The sequence below is a fragment of the Malus sylvestris genome, chromosome 9 (assembly GCF_916048215.2).
Source record: "Malus sylvestris chromosome 9, drMalSylv7.2, whole genome shotgun sequence".
Lineage (NCBI taxonomy): Eukaryota > Viridiplantae > Streptophyta > Magnoliopsida > Rosales > Rosaceae > Malus > Malus sylvestris.
The window spans coordinates 1367392-1382365 of record NC_062268.1 but is presented as its reverse complement, the minus strand read 5'-3'; the positions used below and the strand labels follow the sequence as shown (position 1 = coordinate 1382365).

Below are 14974 nucleotides of genomic sequence, written 5' to 3'. Positions count from 1 at the left end.
ATCATAAATAATAGGAGAAATAAGAAAAGGGAATTGGATTCTAATGGAATTCTTGATTTTTAGATGTTTGGTTACAAATTTCAAGAAAGAACTTAACACATTTTTTATTTTTTACGTGTAATTAAACGCAAATGCATGGAATTCCTGATTTTTATTTTTTATTCTAATGGAATTCCTGATTTTTAGATATTTGATTCTAATGTAATTAAACGAAAATGCATGAAAAAGTTAAAAAGTAAAATGATTTTCTTGCCCATATTTTGGTAAATGAATCAAAATGATTTCACTATTTTTATTAGTTTTCCTTTATAAGTAAACATGTGCTTAATGTCGGAAAAAAAAAACTCATCATCATCCACACAATTGAAAAAGTACATACAAATTGAGCTGGTATGTATCTATTGATGTTTTAGTGACCCTCGAGTTCCATTTAGTAGTTTGGAAGTTATAGGTAAGAAAATTATTTAATGAAAATTAAGCTTAACGCAATCAATTAGGTACGAGAAAAGTTTGTTTAATGCCCTTCGAAGGTAACGTTGGTAACCGACGAAAATCAAGCATTGGGAACGTTAAAAACTTTTCGATTTATTTCATTATTCGTTAACTAAAGCCATTCAATGACTTGAAGGCCATTTTGTTTACGCTATATTTACAAGTACTGCATGCTCTGTGTGTGTGTATATCCACACACACACACGAATAAAATTCTGTGTGATCATCTATCTTTACAAGCAGGAGGACCAGCTAGCTTAAGCCAAAACATGCAAGGAGATGCTGAGTTCTGCGGTTGGGGGCTTTTAGGGTTTGGCATTGTGCATGAAGTCGACACGAGTGCGGCAGCTGCAGTCCCTGTAGCTCGACAGTTAAGGCAGCTGAGAGACAACAAGTGCGACTCTTGCATCACCAGTGCAACCTGAACAGCTTTTCCGACCGGCTCGCTCTTCTGCAGTTCTGCACCAGAAGAGTTAATTTTGTCATGCGGATGAATATAAAATCAAGACACCATCAAGAATAAGTAAGGACACCAAGATACATATTAAAAGTTGAAAAAACCTTTATATAATAACTCTGGTAAATCATCGATTCGATATTAGAGAATCATAAGGTGTTCTTCATCAGCCTCGTCTTCACCATCATCTAGAGTTTCTGAAGCTACCCTCCACATTCGAACTGTTTTTAAATTAACCCCGATATTACACACTAGAAGACTACTCACTTTTCGTTCGTGCACAAACACTCAATCTTGGGTTCAATTTATAGGGAGGGTGGAGGCTTAGTGAAGGAGAGGGGTATAGGGTTAGGTTTAGGTTTTCGAATTCTTTGCCCATCGTTTTTCCTTTTGTTTTTGTTTTCCTTTTTTGGGTGAGATTTTTGTTTTCCATTTTTCCTTTTGTTTTTGTTTTCCATTTTTAGGTGAACCAATATAATGTGCTTGATGACCATTCAATGTATTTGGGATGACAATGTACGAAGAAAAATAGGGAACACCGTAAGAAAAGGAAACAAAGTTCAAATGTATTTGAAGATTTCCATTTATTCTCTTGTTTCCAAACTTGTAAAATAGTCAAAAATAAAGATCGATGAAAATTGAAATAAGCCCAATGTAAGCTTGGGAAACGAGACTACGTGCATGTCCATGTACGTGGTTTCTCTTTTTCTTTGCTTTTTTTATACAAAAGATGAGAGAAAAATCAAACTCAAAATCTCATTTTGTAGGAGTACGATTAAAGTGAAAACTTTCATGTTTAATAAACAACGTACAAAGAAAATAAACCTAGTTTGGAGCTCACTTTTCACAGTTTATATATATATGGATAAACTAGATTGATTCATTTCTTGAGAGGGTATGCAATACAACTGATTGAGAAATTTTTTCTTCGAACTACATAAAGAATTAGACGAGTTGTACTACACTCAAGGGTTTGGACAACGTTTGAATAGCAACCTACCCTTTCCCCTGGTCCTGAACTCTCAAAGAGGGTAAGCCGGCCGGCCGCTTGTCCCCCTACAACTCAAAGGAAAAATACCCTAGGTAGAACAATGGGAGGATAGAAAACAAAGAAATTGGACCTCCGTAAACTGCCCCTGCCGGTGAAAGCAACCGGAAACAAGGATTAACCAAGGTCACCGTTGCATCAAATAGATAAAGATCAAATAATGGGACTATCCTCCGGCAACAGGTCCACCGAAGGATATGGTGGAGGCCAAGGAGTGAGCTTCCGTGATGAGACTGTAGTTGCAAAGAATGTTAACATCAGCAGCCCCTGGAAATGAAGGCCGAAGGGTCATGCAGTACAGAGTCTTGAAGAGTATTCATCAGTTGCGGCAGAAGTTACGATCTTCATGACCAAGGCAATCATCGCGACTAACTACTGCAATCGTACTTATGTCGATCGTTCCATTCTTCACGAAGAATTTCTTTACATTCGATAATTCCTATGAGTAGTCGACAGTGAGCACTCCGTTTTCACGTCTTATTGTGTTGCCTATTGTGACTCGGGTAACAGAACAAGAATGCTGCTACACTGCACCATATCTAGACAGATGCATTGCTAATCGAGACCAGACAATGGTAGTATCAATGCAAAAAATTGGATTAATTTCATAAAAAGACGATACCAAAACCATATCGGAGATGAAAAAGACCACGTAAAACGAATTGAAATTTTGATTAGATATAACAAGGTGAGTTTAAGCACGTAAATACACATGACAAAATTGCAATTGATGAATGAAAATTTCTTAAAACTTGAACGGTCGATTCTTTCTTTTTTTCGTCAATAATTAAATTAATTTTCTTCTCCAGCAACAGGCTCGATGTGGTAGCATTGACCTTTGTAACGATCAAGACTGTCAGTCCATACCATTGTCGCTAACCATTTTTGATCCCAAATCTTTGGGGTTGCTTTTCCTAATAGATTTTCTGAATTCTTCATTCATCAATACTACGTACCATTGAATGATACGAGAATAAATGATCGACTGAAAATAGAAGATTTAAAAAGTTGTGAAAATCAAATCTAAGAGTTTAAAAGAAATGCTAACGAGGCTCTCTGAAAACTACGACCCTCTATGGACACTTTACTACCTTACAGTTTAACGTCAATTTTCATGTCAACATTATAAAACATTATGTCAAAATATGAGGTGACAGAGTTTATGAAGAGTTTCAATTTAAAAGATTACCGTTAACTTTTCTCATAGTTTAAACTTAGTGCCTTATGCAACCTGCAAGCAGCGATAGAAATGGCTATGGAGAAGAAGAAGTAGAAGGGAGCAGGGCTCCAATGTATTTTTTGTGTTTTTTATACAAGACGAGTGACTACTGCCAGCTGGCTATCTATAACAGACTACCAAAAAAACAAGAATTAAGCCTAATAATTCCAAGTTAAAACCCTTAATAATGATTAAGCTAATCACTAATTATAGATCATATCAAAATGGAGGACCACCAGACAACGACGTCATCGTCGGAAGCGGCGGTGATCCAACACAGGGCGTACGCCAGGGTGGGGCTGCTCGGTAACCCGAGCGACGTGTACTACGGCCGCACGATCTCCTTCAGCGTCGGAAACTTCTGGGCCACCGTAAGGTTGCAACCGTCCGATGATCTCGTCATCCAGCCCCACCCCACCCACGACCTCGTCGTCTTCCGATCCCTCGATCACCTGGTTCGTCGCCGCACCACTTCAATTTCGCAATTGCATATAGTCCTAATGTTTAATTGAATGCTGCAATTAAATTTAAATTGAAATTTCCATTTGCTGTGCTTGAATTGAAAATTTGAAATGTGATTGAATTGGAAAATCGAAATCGAACAGGTGAATCGGTTGGATAGTGAGGGATATTATGGTGGTGTTCGATTGCTGATGGCGATTTGCAAAGTGTTCTTCGATTATTGCAAGGAAAATGCGATCGAATTGGAAGCTCGAAATTTCACTCTCTCGTATGATACTAATATCCCTCGCCAGGTAAATCTTAATTAACTAAATTTCAATCACACTAACATGGAATTTTAGCGATTTAGAGATCGTTTGGATGTGCTTTTAAAAAGTGTTTTTGATGAAAATATTTTTAGAACCAATATTTTGTAAAGATGCAAGTAAAATCCTGAAAAAACACTAAAGTGCTTTCTGAAAGAAGCACTGTGCTTCTTGCAGAAAATACTTTAAATGTTTTTTGGAATCCAAAAACACTTTTAGTTAAGTACGGATTTTGATTTTTGAGTTTGAGATTGAGATTGAGATTCCGATTCCGATTCCGATTTCAGACAGGACTTTCGGGGTCTAGTGCGATTGTGTGTGCAGCCCTGAGCTGCCTTCTTGACTTCCACAAGGTTAGGCACTTGATTAAAGTGGAGGTCCGCCCCGGCCTCGTCCTCAATGCCGAGAAGCAACTAGGCATTGTTGCCGGTCTTCAAGATCGCGTGGCGCAAGTTTATGGCGGCCTTGTTGACATGGTACTTAAACTTCAACCATTCCATGTTAACATCCTTTCAGATTTCAAGCGTGGCATGTGGTAACGTTTCGACTTGTTAGGAATTTGCCAAGGAACACATGGATACTCTGGGGCATGGAATTTACACACCCATGGATGTTAGTCTTCTCCCGCCTCTTCACCTCATCTATGCCGAGAATCCAAGTGATTCTGGGAAGGTTAGCCTTTCCTTATCGTTAGTCTTCTGTATTGTTTTCCACTTGAGCAATTTGTACGGGAATTGACACATCCATTGATTTTTTTATGGTAGGTGCATAGTACCGTTCGTCAAAGGTGGCTCAGCGGTGATGAGTTTATAATATCATCAATGACAGAAGTTGCAAATATTGCACTAGAAGGAAGGACGGCCTTACTTGAAAGGGACTACACTAAATTAGCTTCTCTGATGAACAGAAATTTTGACCTTAGAAGGTTTGAGATTACCTGCTTGACTTGTTATTCGATTATGTGTGTCATTCATGCGGGGAATATGATGTTGTTAGAGACTATTGCCACTCAGGGTCGATTTTGCACAAACTGTACATTTGTTTGCTAAACCTTTTTCAGTTGTTGCTTCAACATGCTAGAAGGTCCGATTATAAGAAGAAGAAGAAACGTCACTATTTGTGTCCATTTGGGTGTGATGTCAAGTCTAAGAATTTTCTTTAATTGAGACCCTGAGCACCATAAACTCGTTACGTCCCTTCTTATGTGTTACATTGTCATCATGGGTTACGCCATGGTAGTTGGGTTGAAGTAACATCTTATATTTTGAACTATTTTCACATTTGTTATGTTTGTGCATTTTATGGATGCTCAATGTTGGTATGTGGATGTTGTGCAGAAGCATGTTTGGAGACGATGCTCTGGGTGCTTTAAACATAGAAATGGTGGAGGTAGCCCGAAGGGTGGGTGCAGCGTCCAAATTCACAGGTAGCGGAGGGGCAGTCGTTGTGTTTTGTCCTGATGGTCCTACACAAGTGAAGCTCTTGGAGGACGAGTGTCAAAAGGCTGGCTTTAAACTCGAACAGATAGAAGTCATTCCCTCTCTTCTAAACAAGGTTGATCTACAAACCTTATCAAAATAGGCAATTAGTTGGTGTCTTGATTTAGTTCTCTTTAGGAACACAATTTTTACGCCTTTTGTTTGAAACGAATTATAAACTGCTATTTGTTTGTTCGAGTGTTTGATATCAATGCAAGTCTTTCCAGAGACCGAATGGACTTAAAGATCATTTTCGACATTCAATGTCTCTCTATCTATGTTGACAGAAACGCTTTGAATCGAAATTGAAATCTAGGACAATCTAAAACGCAAAATGAATCGAAATTGAAATATAATCAATACAACATATACACACTTTCCAGTTTCTAGGCCTCATTCATCTATTGTGGTTTTGGCTACATCACTCATACCAAATCACATGACCAAAGAGGAAAAAATTAATATTATGATGAAACCTCAACTTTCTTCATGGTATCAGAGCATATTATTCCTTGTGTGAAATCCAACGGCCGCACATGCTTCACGTCACCCTCTACTACTTCCTCCTACCTCTTGGGAATTTCATGAATACATGCTACCATTGTAGCGATCTCATGAGCTCCCTCGGTGAACTGCAGATTGGAATACCGAAGAAAAGCGGAGTAATCTGTTCCTCTTCTTCCTTACATAGTGCTTCTGCTGTGTCACAGAGACTCGAAACATCACCAATGATCGCTGCGTGTGCGTCTACCTGCATTCACAAGGAGGATGAAGAAATGTAATTATACTGTGAATGATTGCTTACTAGTTCAGGGGTCAATTAAGGTAGTCTAAGAAATCGAAAACAGAAACCCTAAAAGTTCAATTGATGTTTGGTTACTGAGAAATCAGGGAAATGTCTTGGAAAATCAGCTCAACTGAGCCCCAAATTGGTGTCACAAGCTCAAATTTCCGACCTTTGCAAAAACCCTAACCCCCAAAATCTTTCAATTTGCCACAAACCACACAATCCCAAAACGAAAAAGAAAGAAACCCCCAATTCACCTGCAAGAGAAGCTCATCCACCAACGACCCACAACCGGACTCCGTCCCCTGAATCTTTAACACCCCAGACCTATCCAACGACGCCGTATCCTCCCGTTCTCGCTCTTCTATTCTATGCTGCTTCTCCTCCTCTCGTTGCCGCTGAAGCTGCCGCGCCTTCTCCTCCATTGCGCGCAACGTGCTCGACAAAAGTTCCCACTGGTCGATCTCCGCCTGGTGCTTATCTCTGAGTTTGAGAAGAAACTTCCTCCTCCGCTCTCTCCGGAGTTTCTGGGGATCCTCCTGTAGATCCGCGGCGGACGAGGACGGTGGAGCCGGGACAGACTCGTCGGCATCTGGGTCGACCCTGCGCCGCTTCCTCCGCTTGAAGACGAAGCCGTCGTCGTTGCAGACCTCCCACTCTTGGGCGTCCACCCAAGCTGCTGCAGACTCCATTACCGCAGGAAGCCACGAGCGGGAAAAATGAAAAATTTGAGCGAAAATTCAAGTGAGAAATGACTTTTGCTAGGTCCGGATTCGTCACGGTGGACAGTCAGTGCCATATAAACCTAAAACGTTGTCGTTTTCGTTTTTCTGCAATTGGGGAAGTATTTTGAATTTGCCACCCCTTTTATCCATTTAGAATTTGCCACCTAATACGGATAAAAGTGAAGCGTGGCTGAGTGAGTCACTGAGTCATTGAATTAATAATTATTTTGCAATTTATAGCTGCTGTTTATTCAATTTAATGAGAACATAACGAGAGCAATCCATATAACGAGTTCACCGTCATCGTAAAGCAACTTACCTTTTAAGAGAAAACAATGAATTACAATAGCGAAGGAGAAAACTTGCCTCATGTCATAAGTAATTATTCAAGATAGACCACACACCAAAATCAGAATTCTAATGCAACCTATCCACTATTTTAAATTCATGTCTAGGTTCCACCGAGCACCTGATTAATCTCTAGACATTTAAAAATTAAGAAATGAAGCCTAAACTTGATTAGGCACCTGCCTAGATCGCTTAGATGCTTGCTTAGGTCGTCCAAACCCGCCTAGATCGTGACTTTTAGTTAAACAGAAAATAAATAATTTTTATTTTGCGTTCTAATAATTTATAATCTATATGTCATTCTAATAATTTATAAATGCTCTTAACTATTTGGGCTTCAAGTCCGTCGCATCTAATAATTTATGATCTATAGCAAAAAAAAGATGTAAACAAAAAAAAAAGCACTAGTATAGGCGTAGCAACAATACACAGCCAGACCGAATGCAACTTTGTGTTAAGTACAGTTGAGCTGTATTTGTACAAGTTCCTATCGCCATTATTTTCAACCCTCTAACGAGCTGTTGAATTTGGAGGATCAATTCCCATTTCCTCAAAGTATGCTTTCTCGGCGCCGGTCATTCGTGCTTGAAACATTGCCCATTCGCTATTACACCTCTCCCTTACCCCTTCCCATGGTGCTCTTCCACCCTCAGGTCGCCCCTGTCGGGAGAAAAAAATCGGTGACTACATTGTTCCAGATAAAATCGTTATATCAGCAGAGATTAGAAGCTTGAACTTACTTGGTTCCCGAGTGAAGGAACGCCTTGATGGACAATCCATTGCGCGTCCACGACTCCTATTTTCTTATGTGCAGGCTGTTCCCAAGCAAAGATAAAAGATGGAAGGCCCTAAATTACAAATTTACGATCACAAGCAGGAAGGAGTAATATTTAAGGCACAGAGAGAGAAGTTGTTTCGAACCTCAACGCAATTTCTAAGAGCAAAATCCAGACCCCAGCCATGGACCAGGTCATTCTGCAAAAGAAGGGAAAAGTTTATATAAGTAGCATTAGAGCAATCACTAAAGGCCTTGCAATGGATTGAGCTGAGAAAGACGATAATATATACCTGAATCATATGCCAGACACAACGCCATGCATCCCGAGAGAACACAGGTGCCATAATTTCAACAAACCTGCACATTTTGGTATTCATGGTAGAATGCATTAGAACACACTCCAAAAGCTTCCACAGTGGTGATGGATAAGATTATCTTTACATACGATGCACATGGTGGCAAATGCGGATCACTGCACCAACCAGGTCTCTCCTCTGTCTGCCTGTAGGAAGATGTTCGAGAAAACATAAGCCAAGCAACAATTTGAATCATTGGTTGAAGGATTATCAATGAGCGGAACTTAAAGACCGACTAGAAAATCTGCCAATCTTACATGTGAACTTCGCTGTTTTCTCTCCGCCTCGTCATCTGCCATGTTAGCCCACTCTTTGGATCTAAACCTGGCTGTGATATTTCCAAACCATGTTTCTTTACCAATTTTATGTATCTGGTACACAGAAGATTAAAGCCTTAATATTCAGTTTATCCTAGCATTAATTTTCAAAATTCAAATAAAACAGCACAATGAATTCTCAACGCTCACTTCTCTGCATCAAAGTGTTCCAGACCAAGATCCTCATCCCAAATAAATATGTATTCGTACGGTGCCACAATGTCAGGATGCAAAAACCGCTTGGCGTACCACCTGGAAGCAATTTCCAGGACGCTTAGGTGAAAACGTAACTCTTGAGGGGTTTAACATATATCTTTTGCAGAACTATTAGGACAAACTTTAGATATTCAAAGCAGCTCATTTCTTTCTAACCATTTAGTTTGCTTCTGAATGCTCATGTGGATAGCTCGCTTCGACCATTCAAACTCATCCCATTCACTTGTCAAACCATCGTAGTGAAACAAAAGTATGGTGAAATTCTCTGAAAACTGTAAATTTACGTTTAGTAAGAGAAACAGAGATAAATAACTGTACAAATGAATTTGTTGAGAGAACAGACCTTTTTAACTGCTGCATCGACGTTTTTTTTCTGAGCACAACCTACGGTAAAGGTTACAAGATACTTTGGCTTGACAAGTAAGTCCTACAAGTTCCACCTCCAAGAGAAAAGGCTAAGATTAGAGAACAGGTCTGAAAAAATAATCCAATTCTCAATCAAAACAGGACATCTCATTCATACTAGACTTATAGTAGCAGATGCACACCTCACTAGGCAGACCCCATAGTCGGTGAAGATAGAAATCCGACTCAGATGCAATGATACCAGGCGCTAGGCTTTCAGCCCCTCGAGGATTAGTTGGAACCCAAATCTGCATTGTAGTCAAATGGATAGAAGTCAGTGCCATGACATAAACATCAGAACAATAGATCGCACCAAATTTCCTGGAACAATTACAACATCAAAACATCCCGAAGAAAAGTATAACCTTTCACCAAACCCTATAACTTCGCCTCTAGAACCACCATACGAGCGTGTGAATTCAGAGAAGTATCTTAATTTCCTTTACTAGCAAGCAAGCAATTTCTGCTCATTATTGTTATGATAATTACCCTAGGAGAAGGCATAAATCCTTTCGTGCTGCACACGTATAATTTAAACATACCTTTGTATCCTGAGATACATATTTTTCAGTGCGCTGCTCGTTTCCCTTCAAAGAAGACCAGGCACTCAACATTGCTTGGGTTGAAAACCCGGAGTACTTTTCCTCTATGCACGAAAGATCAATTGAAGGAAAAAGGGTGGACGGAAGATTCATCTACCATATTCAAACACAATAAAGAAGTCCATGTTACTCTTCATACAATCATATGATTCAGAACCAAATTCATCTGAAACACAACCATACAGAACAAAAAGATAAAATAATAATTCATGCACCTTAGTCAACGAAATTGTTGAAAACGATACTCCTAAAAAGAACCCGACTACAACTCCAACAAAGATTGTCACTGCAAGCCTCATTGTCTCATTGGGGTTTCTTAAATTTCCGCTGCATCTCAAAAGAAGTTCACATTGCACAAATGATGCAAACTCTGAGTTCCGTTGTAACATCAGCGAACGTAAAGATTACAGAACGAACAAAACAAAAACAAAAACAAAATTTATAAGATTCGTACATGCGTATCGGAGACCCCATATTGCTGAAGTTACTATGATCCCACAGTCACAAAGATACAGGTTGAATTCTAGCAAGCAGCGGGTGTTCCACAAGCACGAAAATCGGCAGATTCTACAGCATCATTAGTGAAGCAACCATCAAACAACCCTGCAAGGCTGCAAAGACAAATTAATTAACTTAAAACATGCTTTGTGAGTCAAATTAATTTCAGTTTTCACACAGTAGCTCACTGGCTTTGTTTGCACCACTCATCAGCTGAGCCAAATTCTAATTACAGCAAAATTCATAGCTAAGCAACTAGTACAACAACAGCAATAACGAAGCCTTATCCCCACTAAGCAGGATTGACTGTATGAATCCTAGAACGTCACTGTATTTGGTTTTGTATCAAGTCTTTCGTTAACTCCAAATAATCCATATCTTTTGAATTCATGTTAAAAATGGCAGTAAAATTTACATGGAAATCGAAAATGCAACAAAAATGGTATTAAATTTAATTAATTTATTATCATGAAGTTAAACTCAGTTAAACGCATCAAATCCAAAATATTAACACGAAGGAGATTAAGGAATGTAATTAATAATTAACGAGAAAGTAAAAACGTACGCAGGTGATTTTGCCGTAAAAAAAAAAAGTTCAACGCGGCGGAGCAAAGCCGAACACGGCCCAGCTCCGTCTTCAGGCAGGGCCTTCCAGTTCCGTTTCCCCGATTCTCCAATTGGGTTTTTGAAAATGGCACCAACGAGGAACCGCTGAGATTTGAATTCCTCGAGGAATTTCCATTTCTGCGACGCCTTTTATTAACGCCTTCGTTCGTTCCGTTTGGACATTTTAATCACGTGCGTCGCCCGTGCTGGGAAGTTTTGAACCGAAGGATGCAGCCCCCAGCCGTTGGATGAAGGGCGTTTGTGGGACCCGCGTGTAGGGGGTGGAGATCTGGCCGTTGACTGGAAGCGAGGAAGTCTTGCGGGCGGGAGCTCAGAAGAAACAAAATATTTCCTTTTCGTGATTTACGAATGAAGAGGAAATGATGGGTGTGATTTGATTATTTTGATGAAATTTGAATTTTGGAGGGTAGTGTTTGACGGATTTGGTCCTCTTCTGAGCCCAAGGAGACGATCTCCTGATCAAGACATGTGGGTCGTTAAATTTTTATCCAACGGTTACAAATAAGGAATCTTTTTAAAGTTATAATAATTATAACTGTTGAATGAAAATCTACGGCGTGTCTTGGTCAGGAAGATTCTCTTCTTGGGCTTAGAAGAGGATCCAAATCCTTGTTTGACAATTTTGGGGCCGGCCATCTCCTTTTAAAATTAATTTCGGTGATGATTTTTAAGTTTTGTTTTATCCTACCTACTCTTCTTTATTTTTCACTTGAATAAATCATACAAAAATAATACTCAAAATTAAATAGGAATGCATTTTTTTTCTGGACAGGGATCCTTGCCGGATCTCTTCCATCAAGTGCACCAAGATCACAAATTCGAGCATTTGAATTTTGATCAAACAAATACAGTTATTATAACTTTTAAAGTAGGCTCCTGCTTTTAGCCGTTGAATCAAATTTCAAAGGTCTGAATTTGTGGCCTTAGTGAACTTAGTGGAAGGGATCCGAAGAGGATCCCTGCCTTTTTTCTTGCTTTAAAAAGTAAACAACTGCCAACCACAATTATTTACCCTTTCAAGCCTATAAAAGAAGCTAATTGAGAATTACACCATACCCGTAGCTAGATCAAAAAGATTCACAATAGTTAGGATTAAGTAGGTATGTTTTCTTCTTCTTCTTTTAGGGTGACAAATTAGTAGTGAACCACAGTTATTCATCTCTTCTTAGCTGATTGGACCATACCCGTAATCATGATTCACAAGTTACAAAAATATCGAACCCAGGACTTCATATGTTTTTTTAGAGAGTTGATGCTCATATTTTTCATTGGGCCACTTGTCGTGGTTTAGTAATGTGTATTTATCTTTTCACTTTTGATTTGTTTGTGTTGGAAGCTTGAATATTTTGACTATTAGAGTGTAGCAGTGCCAAACGAGGAGGTCCATCCCAGCCTAACACATTTAAATCAACTTTTGTGATTTGAGCTGGCCCACTCAATGAACAGCGGAGCAGCGGACTTCGCCCGCTAATCTTTAATTATTTTAAAATATTAAAATAGTTTGTTTCAACATTTTTTTAAGTTAAGGATAAAAATACTTAGGGTTGGTTTGGTATTGGTGTACTTTGAAAAAAAACTACTGCTGTACTTTGAGAATAAGCGGTTGTGAAATAAAGTTGTAGAGTGTTTGGTAAATTTTTTGTAAAAGTGCTTTTGAAAAAAAAAAAAAACAGTACTATAGTGTTTGGTAAACTTTGATGTAAGTTGCATTTTGTGGGCAAGTTAAAAAGTTTTCATATGAATCAAAATTTATGAGAATCCAGACCAATAGTACTTATGGGATATATCAAGGATCAGCCAACATTATCAATGTTTAGCTTTAATTTTTATGCTCCATAAGATCCATTCATTAAATCATTGTATACATCAAATATTTAGTAAAGAAATTAATATTTACTAAATTATTATGCTTTAATTATATATTTTGTATTGACGAAGATGAATATAACCGTTAACCAATGAGAATCCGTTACCCGGTGGGAATGGTTATGGATAATACCCGATGATTAATTGGCGGTTATGGATATGGTTAATTTTTATGATTATGAGGATAGATATAACATATTCGTCCCCAAACCGAACCGTTGTCAACCCCACTAAAATCTAAAAGCCTCACAAAACCAGTGAGAAGGGTTCTCACTTCGGAGAGAAGAGCTCTCACTATGCAGAGAAAGAGATTTGCCTTATCTCAGTTCTACATTGTATTTAGGTATGAAATTTAGGTAAATTTTTATGAGGATGTTTTCTTTTACGTTGACCTAAGAAATAAACTGGTCCAATATGAAATAAGTCAAGTGCATACATAAATGGACTGAAATCAATTGATCGAACACTATCGGATTGGATTCAATCTGATAAGTGCCAATTTTTTTTGCACTTATTTTCCGGACAGCGCTGTAGGGGTATGGCTGCAATCACAAGCAAGTGATTGAATGGGTGGGAATAGGTCTGACAATTCCTGACACGACCCGATAACTCAACATAATACAACACAAAACGAAATTAACAGGTGTTTGGGTCGACATGATAACGAATCGGGTAACCTGATAAGCACCTGTTAAGATAACGGGTTGGTTTAGGTATACACGTGGGTAACACGATACACGATAAGCAAAATATTAATTTTATAATGTTATAACCCTAAAAAAATACTATAATAATTATATATATTAATTTAACAATTTTATACCCCTAAAAACTATAATAATTATATATATTAAATTAAATTTTAAAAATTGGTGACCATTGAATCGGCTTAAATATACATATCATTCAATTTCTTAAGTGTTATACGTACAAAATAAATAAATTTAAATCTACTTAATAAATATATACCATTGAACTTGATGGGATACGAATTCTACGAAACTAATTTCAACGATCCAACCGTCAAACTTGTTTGTATATGCTTTGAGATCGCATCAGCAAAAAATCGCAAAAAACAAACATTCAAATATCAAGTAACGGGACAAAAGTTTTCAATGGTTATAAAGCGAAAAATCACGATTTAACGACTATTTTAACTCTGATTTTGATTTTTTTATAGCTACGCTCATTGAGCCTATATGAATACAATGAATGAATTCGATCTTCAATTTAAAATATTTACACTAGTGGATATCTTATGTTATACTTAATTAAAATATAAATAAACTCAAAGTGTTAGTGAATCTATCGTTTTGATGGGATATGCATCCTACGAAACTAATTTCAACAATCCAACCGTCAAACTTGTTTGTATATGCTTCGAGATTGCATATGCCAAAAATTGCAAAAAACAAACATTTAGAGATCAAGTAACGGGACTTTTCGACGGTTATAAACCAAAAATCACGATTTAACGGTTATTTTAACTCCGATTTTGATGATTTTTTTACAGCTACACTCCTTGAGCTGATATGAATACAATGAATGAATTTGATATTTAGTTTAAAATATTTACACTAGTAGATACCACAAAATTTTATGTTATACTTAATGAAAGTATAAATAAACTCTAAGTGTTAGTGAATCTATCGTTTTGATGAGATATGCATCATATGAAACTAATTTCAACGATCCAACCGTCAAACTTGTTTGTATATGCTTCGAGATCGCATACGCCAAAAATCGCAAAAAATAAACATTCAGAAATCAAGTAACGGGACAAAACTTTTCGACGGTTATAAACGAAAAATCACGATTTAACTGTTATTTTAACTCCGATTTTTATGATTTTTTTATAGCTATACTCCTTGAGCCTATATGAATACAATAAATGAATTCGATCTTCGATTTAAAATATTTACACTAGTGGATACTATAAAATCTTATGTTATACTTAATGAAAGTATAAATAAACTCTAAGTGTTAGT

At 37.8% G+C, this 14974-nt stretch overlaps 3 protein-coding genes and 1 long non-coding RNA gene across 5 annotated transcripts; 1 reads left to right on the top strand and 3 right to left on the bottom strand.

The window, feature by feature from the left end:
* Positions 1 to 565: 565 nt before the first annotated feature.
* On the bottom strand, positions 566 to 1502 carry LOC126583484 (uncharacterized). Its single transcript, XR_007609757.1, has 2 exons — positions 1054 to 1502; positions 566 to 951 (listed from the first exon to the last, which is right to left on the bottom strand). It is a non-coding gene; the product is annotated as an uncharacterized LOC126583484 (long non-coding RNA).
* A 1895-nt stretch (positions 1503 to 3397) lies between these two features.
* On the top strand, positions 3398 to 5711 carry LOC126583469 (glucuronokinase 1-like). The gene is made up of 6 exons (XM_050247838.1): positions 3398 to 3671; positions 3822 to 3971; positions 4271 to 4459; positions 4539 to 4655; positions 4748 to 4908; positions 5321 to 5711. The coding sequence occupies exons 1-6, from the start codon at positions 3441 to 3443 to the stop codon at positions 5562 to 5564; spliced, it is 1092 nt and encodes a 363-aa protein (XP_050103795.1). The 5' UTR covers positions 3398 to 3440; the 3' UTR covers positions 5565 to 5711.
* Positions 5712 to 5784: 73 nt separating this feature from the next.
* LOC126583474 (uncharacterized) lies at positions 5785 to 7142 on the bottom strand. The gene is made up of 2 exons (XM_050247842.1): positions 6506 to 7142; positions 5785 to 6212 (listed from the first exon to the last, which is right to left on the bottom strand). The coding sequence occupies exons 1-2, from the start codon at positions 6938 to 6940 to the stop codon at positions 6057 to 6059; spliced, it is 591 nt and encodes a 196-aa protein (XP_050103799.1). The 5' UTR covers positions 6941 to 7142; the 3' UTR covers positions 5785 to 6056.
* Positions 7143 to 7272: 130 nt separating this feature from the next.
* On the bottom strand, positions 7273 to 11555 carry LOC126583462 (uncharacterized). 2 transcript variants are annotated; one of them, XM_050247822.1, is made up of 14 exons: positions 11059 to 11555; positions 10450 to 10606; positions 10211 to 10322; positions 9936 to 10088; positions 9537 to 9641; positions 9332 to 9415; positions 9145 to 9260; positions 8923 to 9024; positions 8713 to 8826; positions 8545 to 8601; positions 8390 to 8456; positions 8243 to 8296; positions 8062 to 8169; positions 7273 to 7981 (listed from the first exon to the last, which is right to left on the bottom strand). In XM_050247822.1, exons 2-14 carry the CDS (start codon positions 10467 to 10469, stop codon positions 7832 to 7834), a joined length of 1242 nt encoding a protein of 413 aa, XP_050103779.1. In that variant the 5' UTR covers positions 10470 to 10606; positions 11059 to 11555; the 3' UTR covers positions 7273 to 7831. The 2 variants fall into 2 exon arrangements, with proteins under 2 accessions (XP_050103779.1, XP_050103780.1); XM_050247823.1 differs by having other exon boundaries at positions 8062 to 8136; positions 11059 to 11552.
* Between the last annotated feature and the right edge of the window lie 3419 nt (positions 11556 to 14974).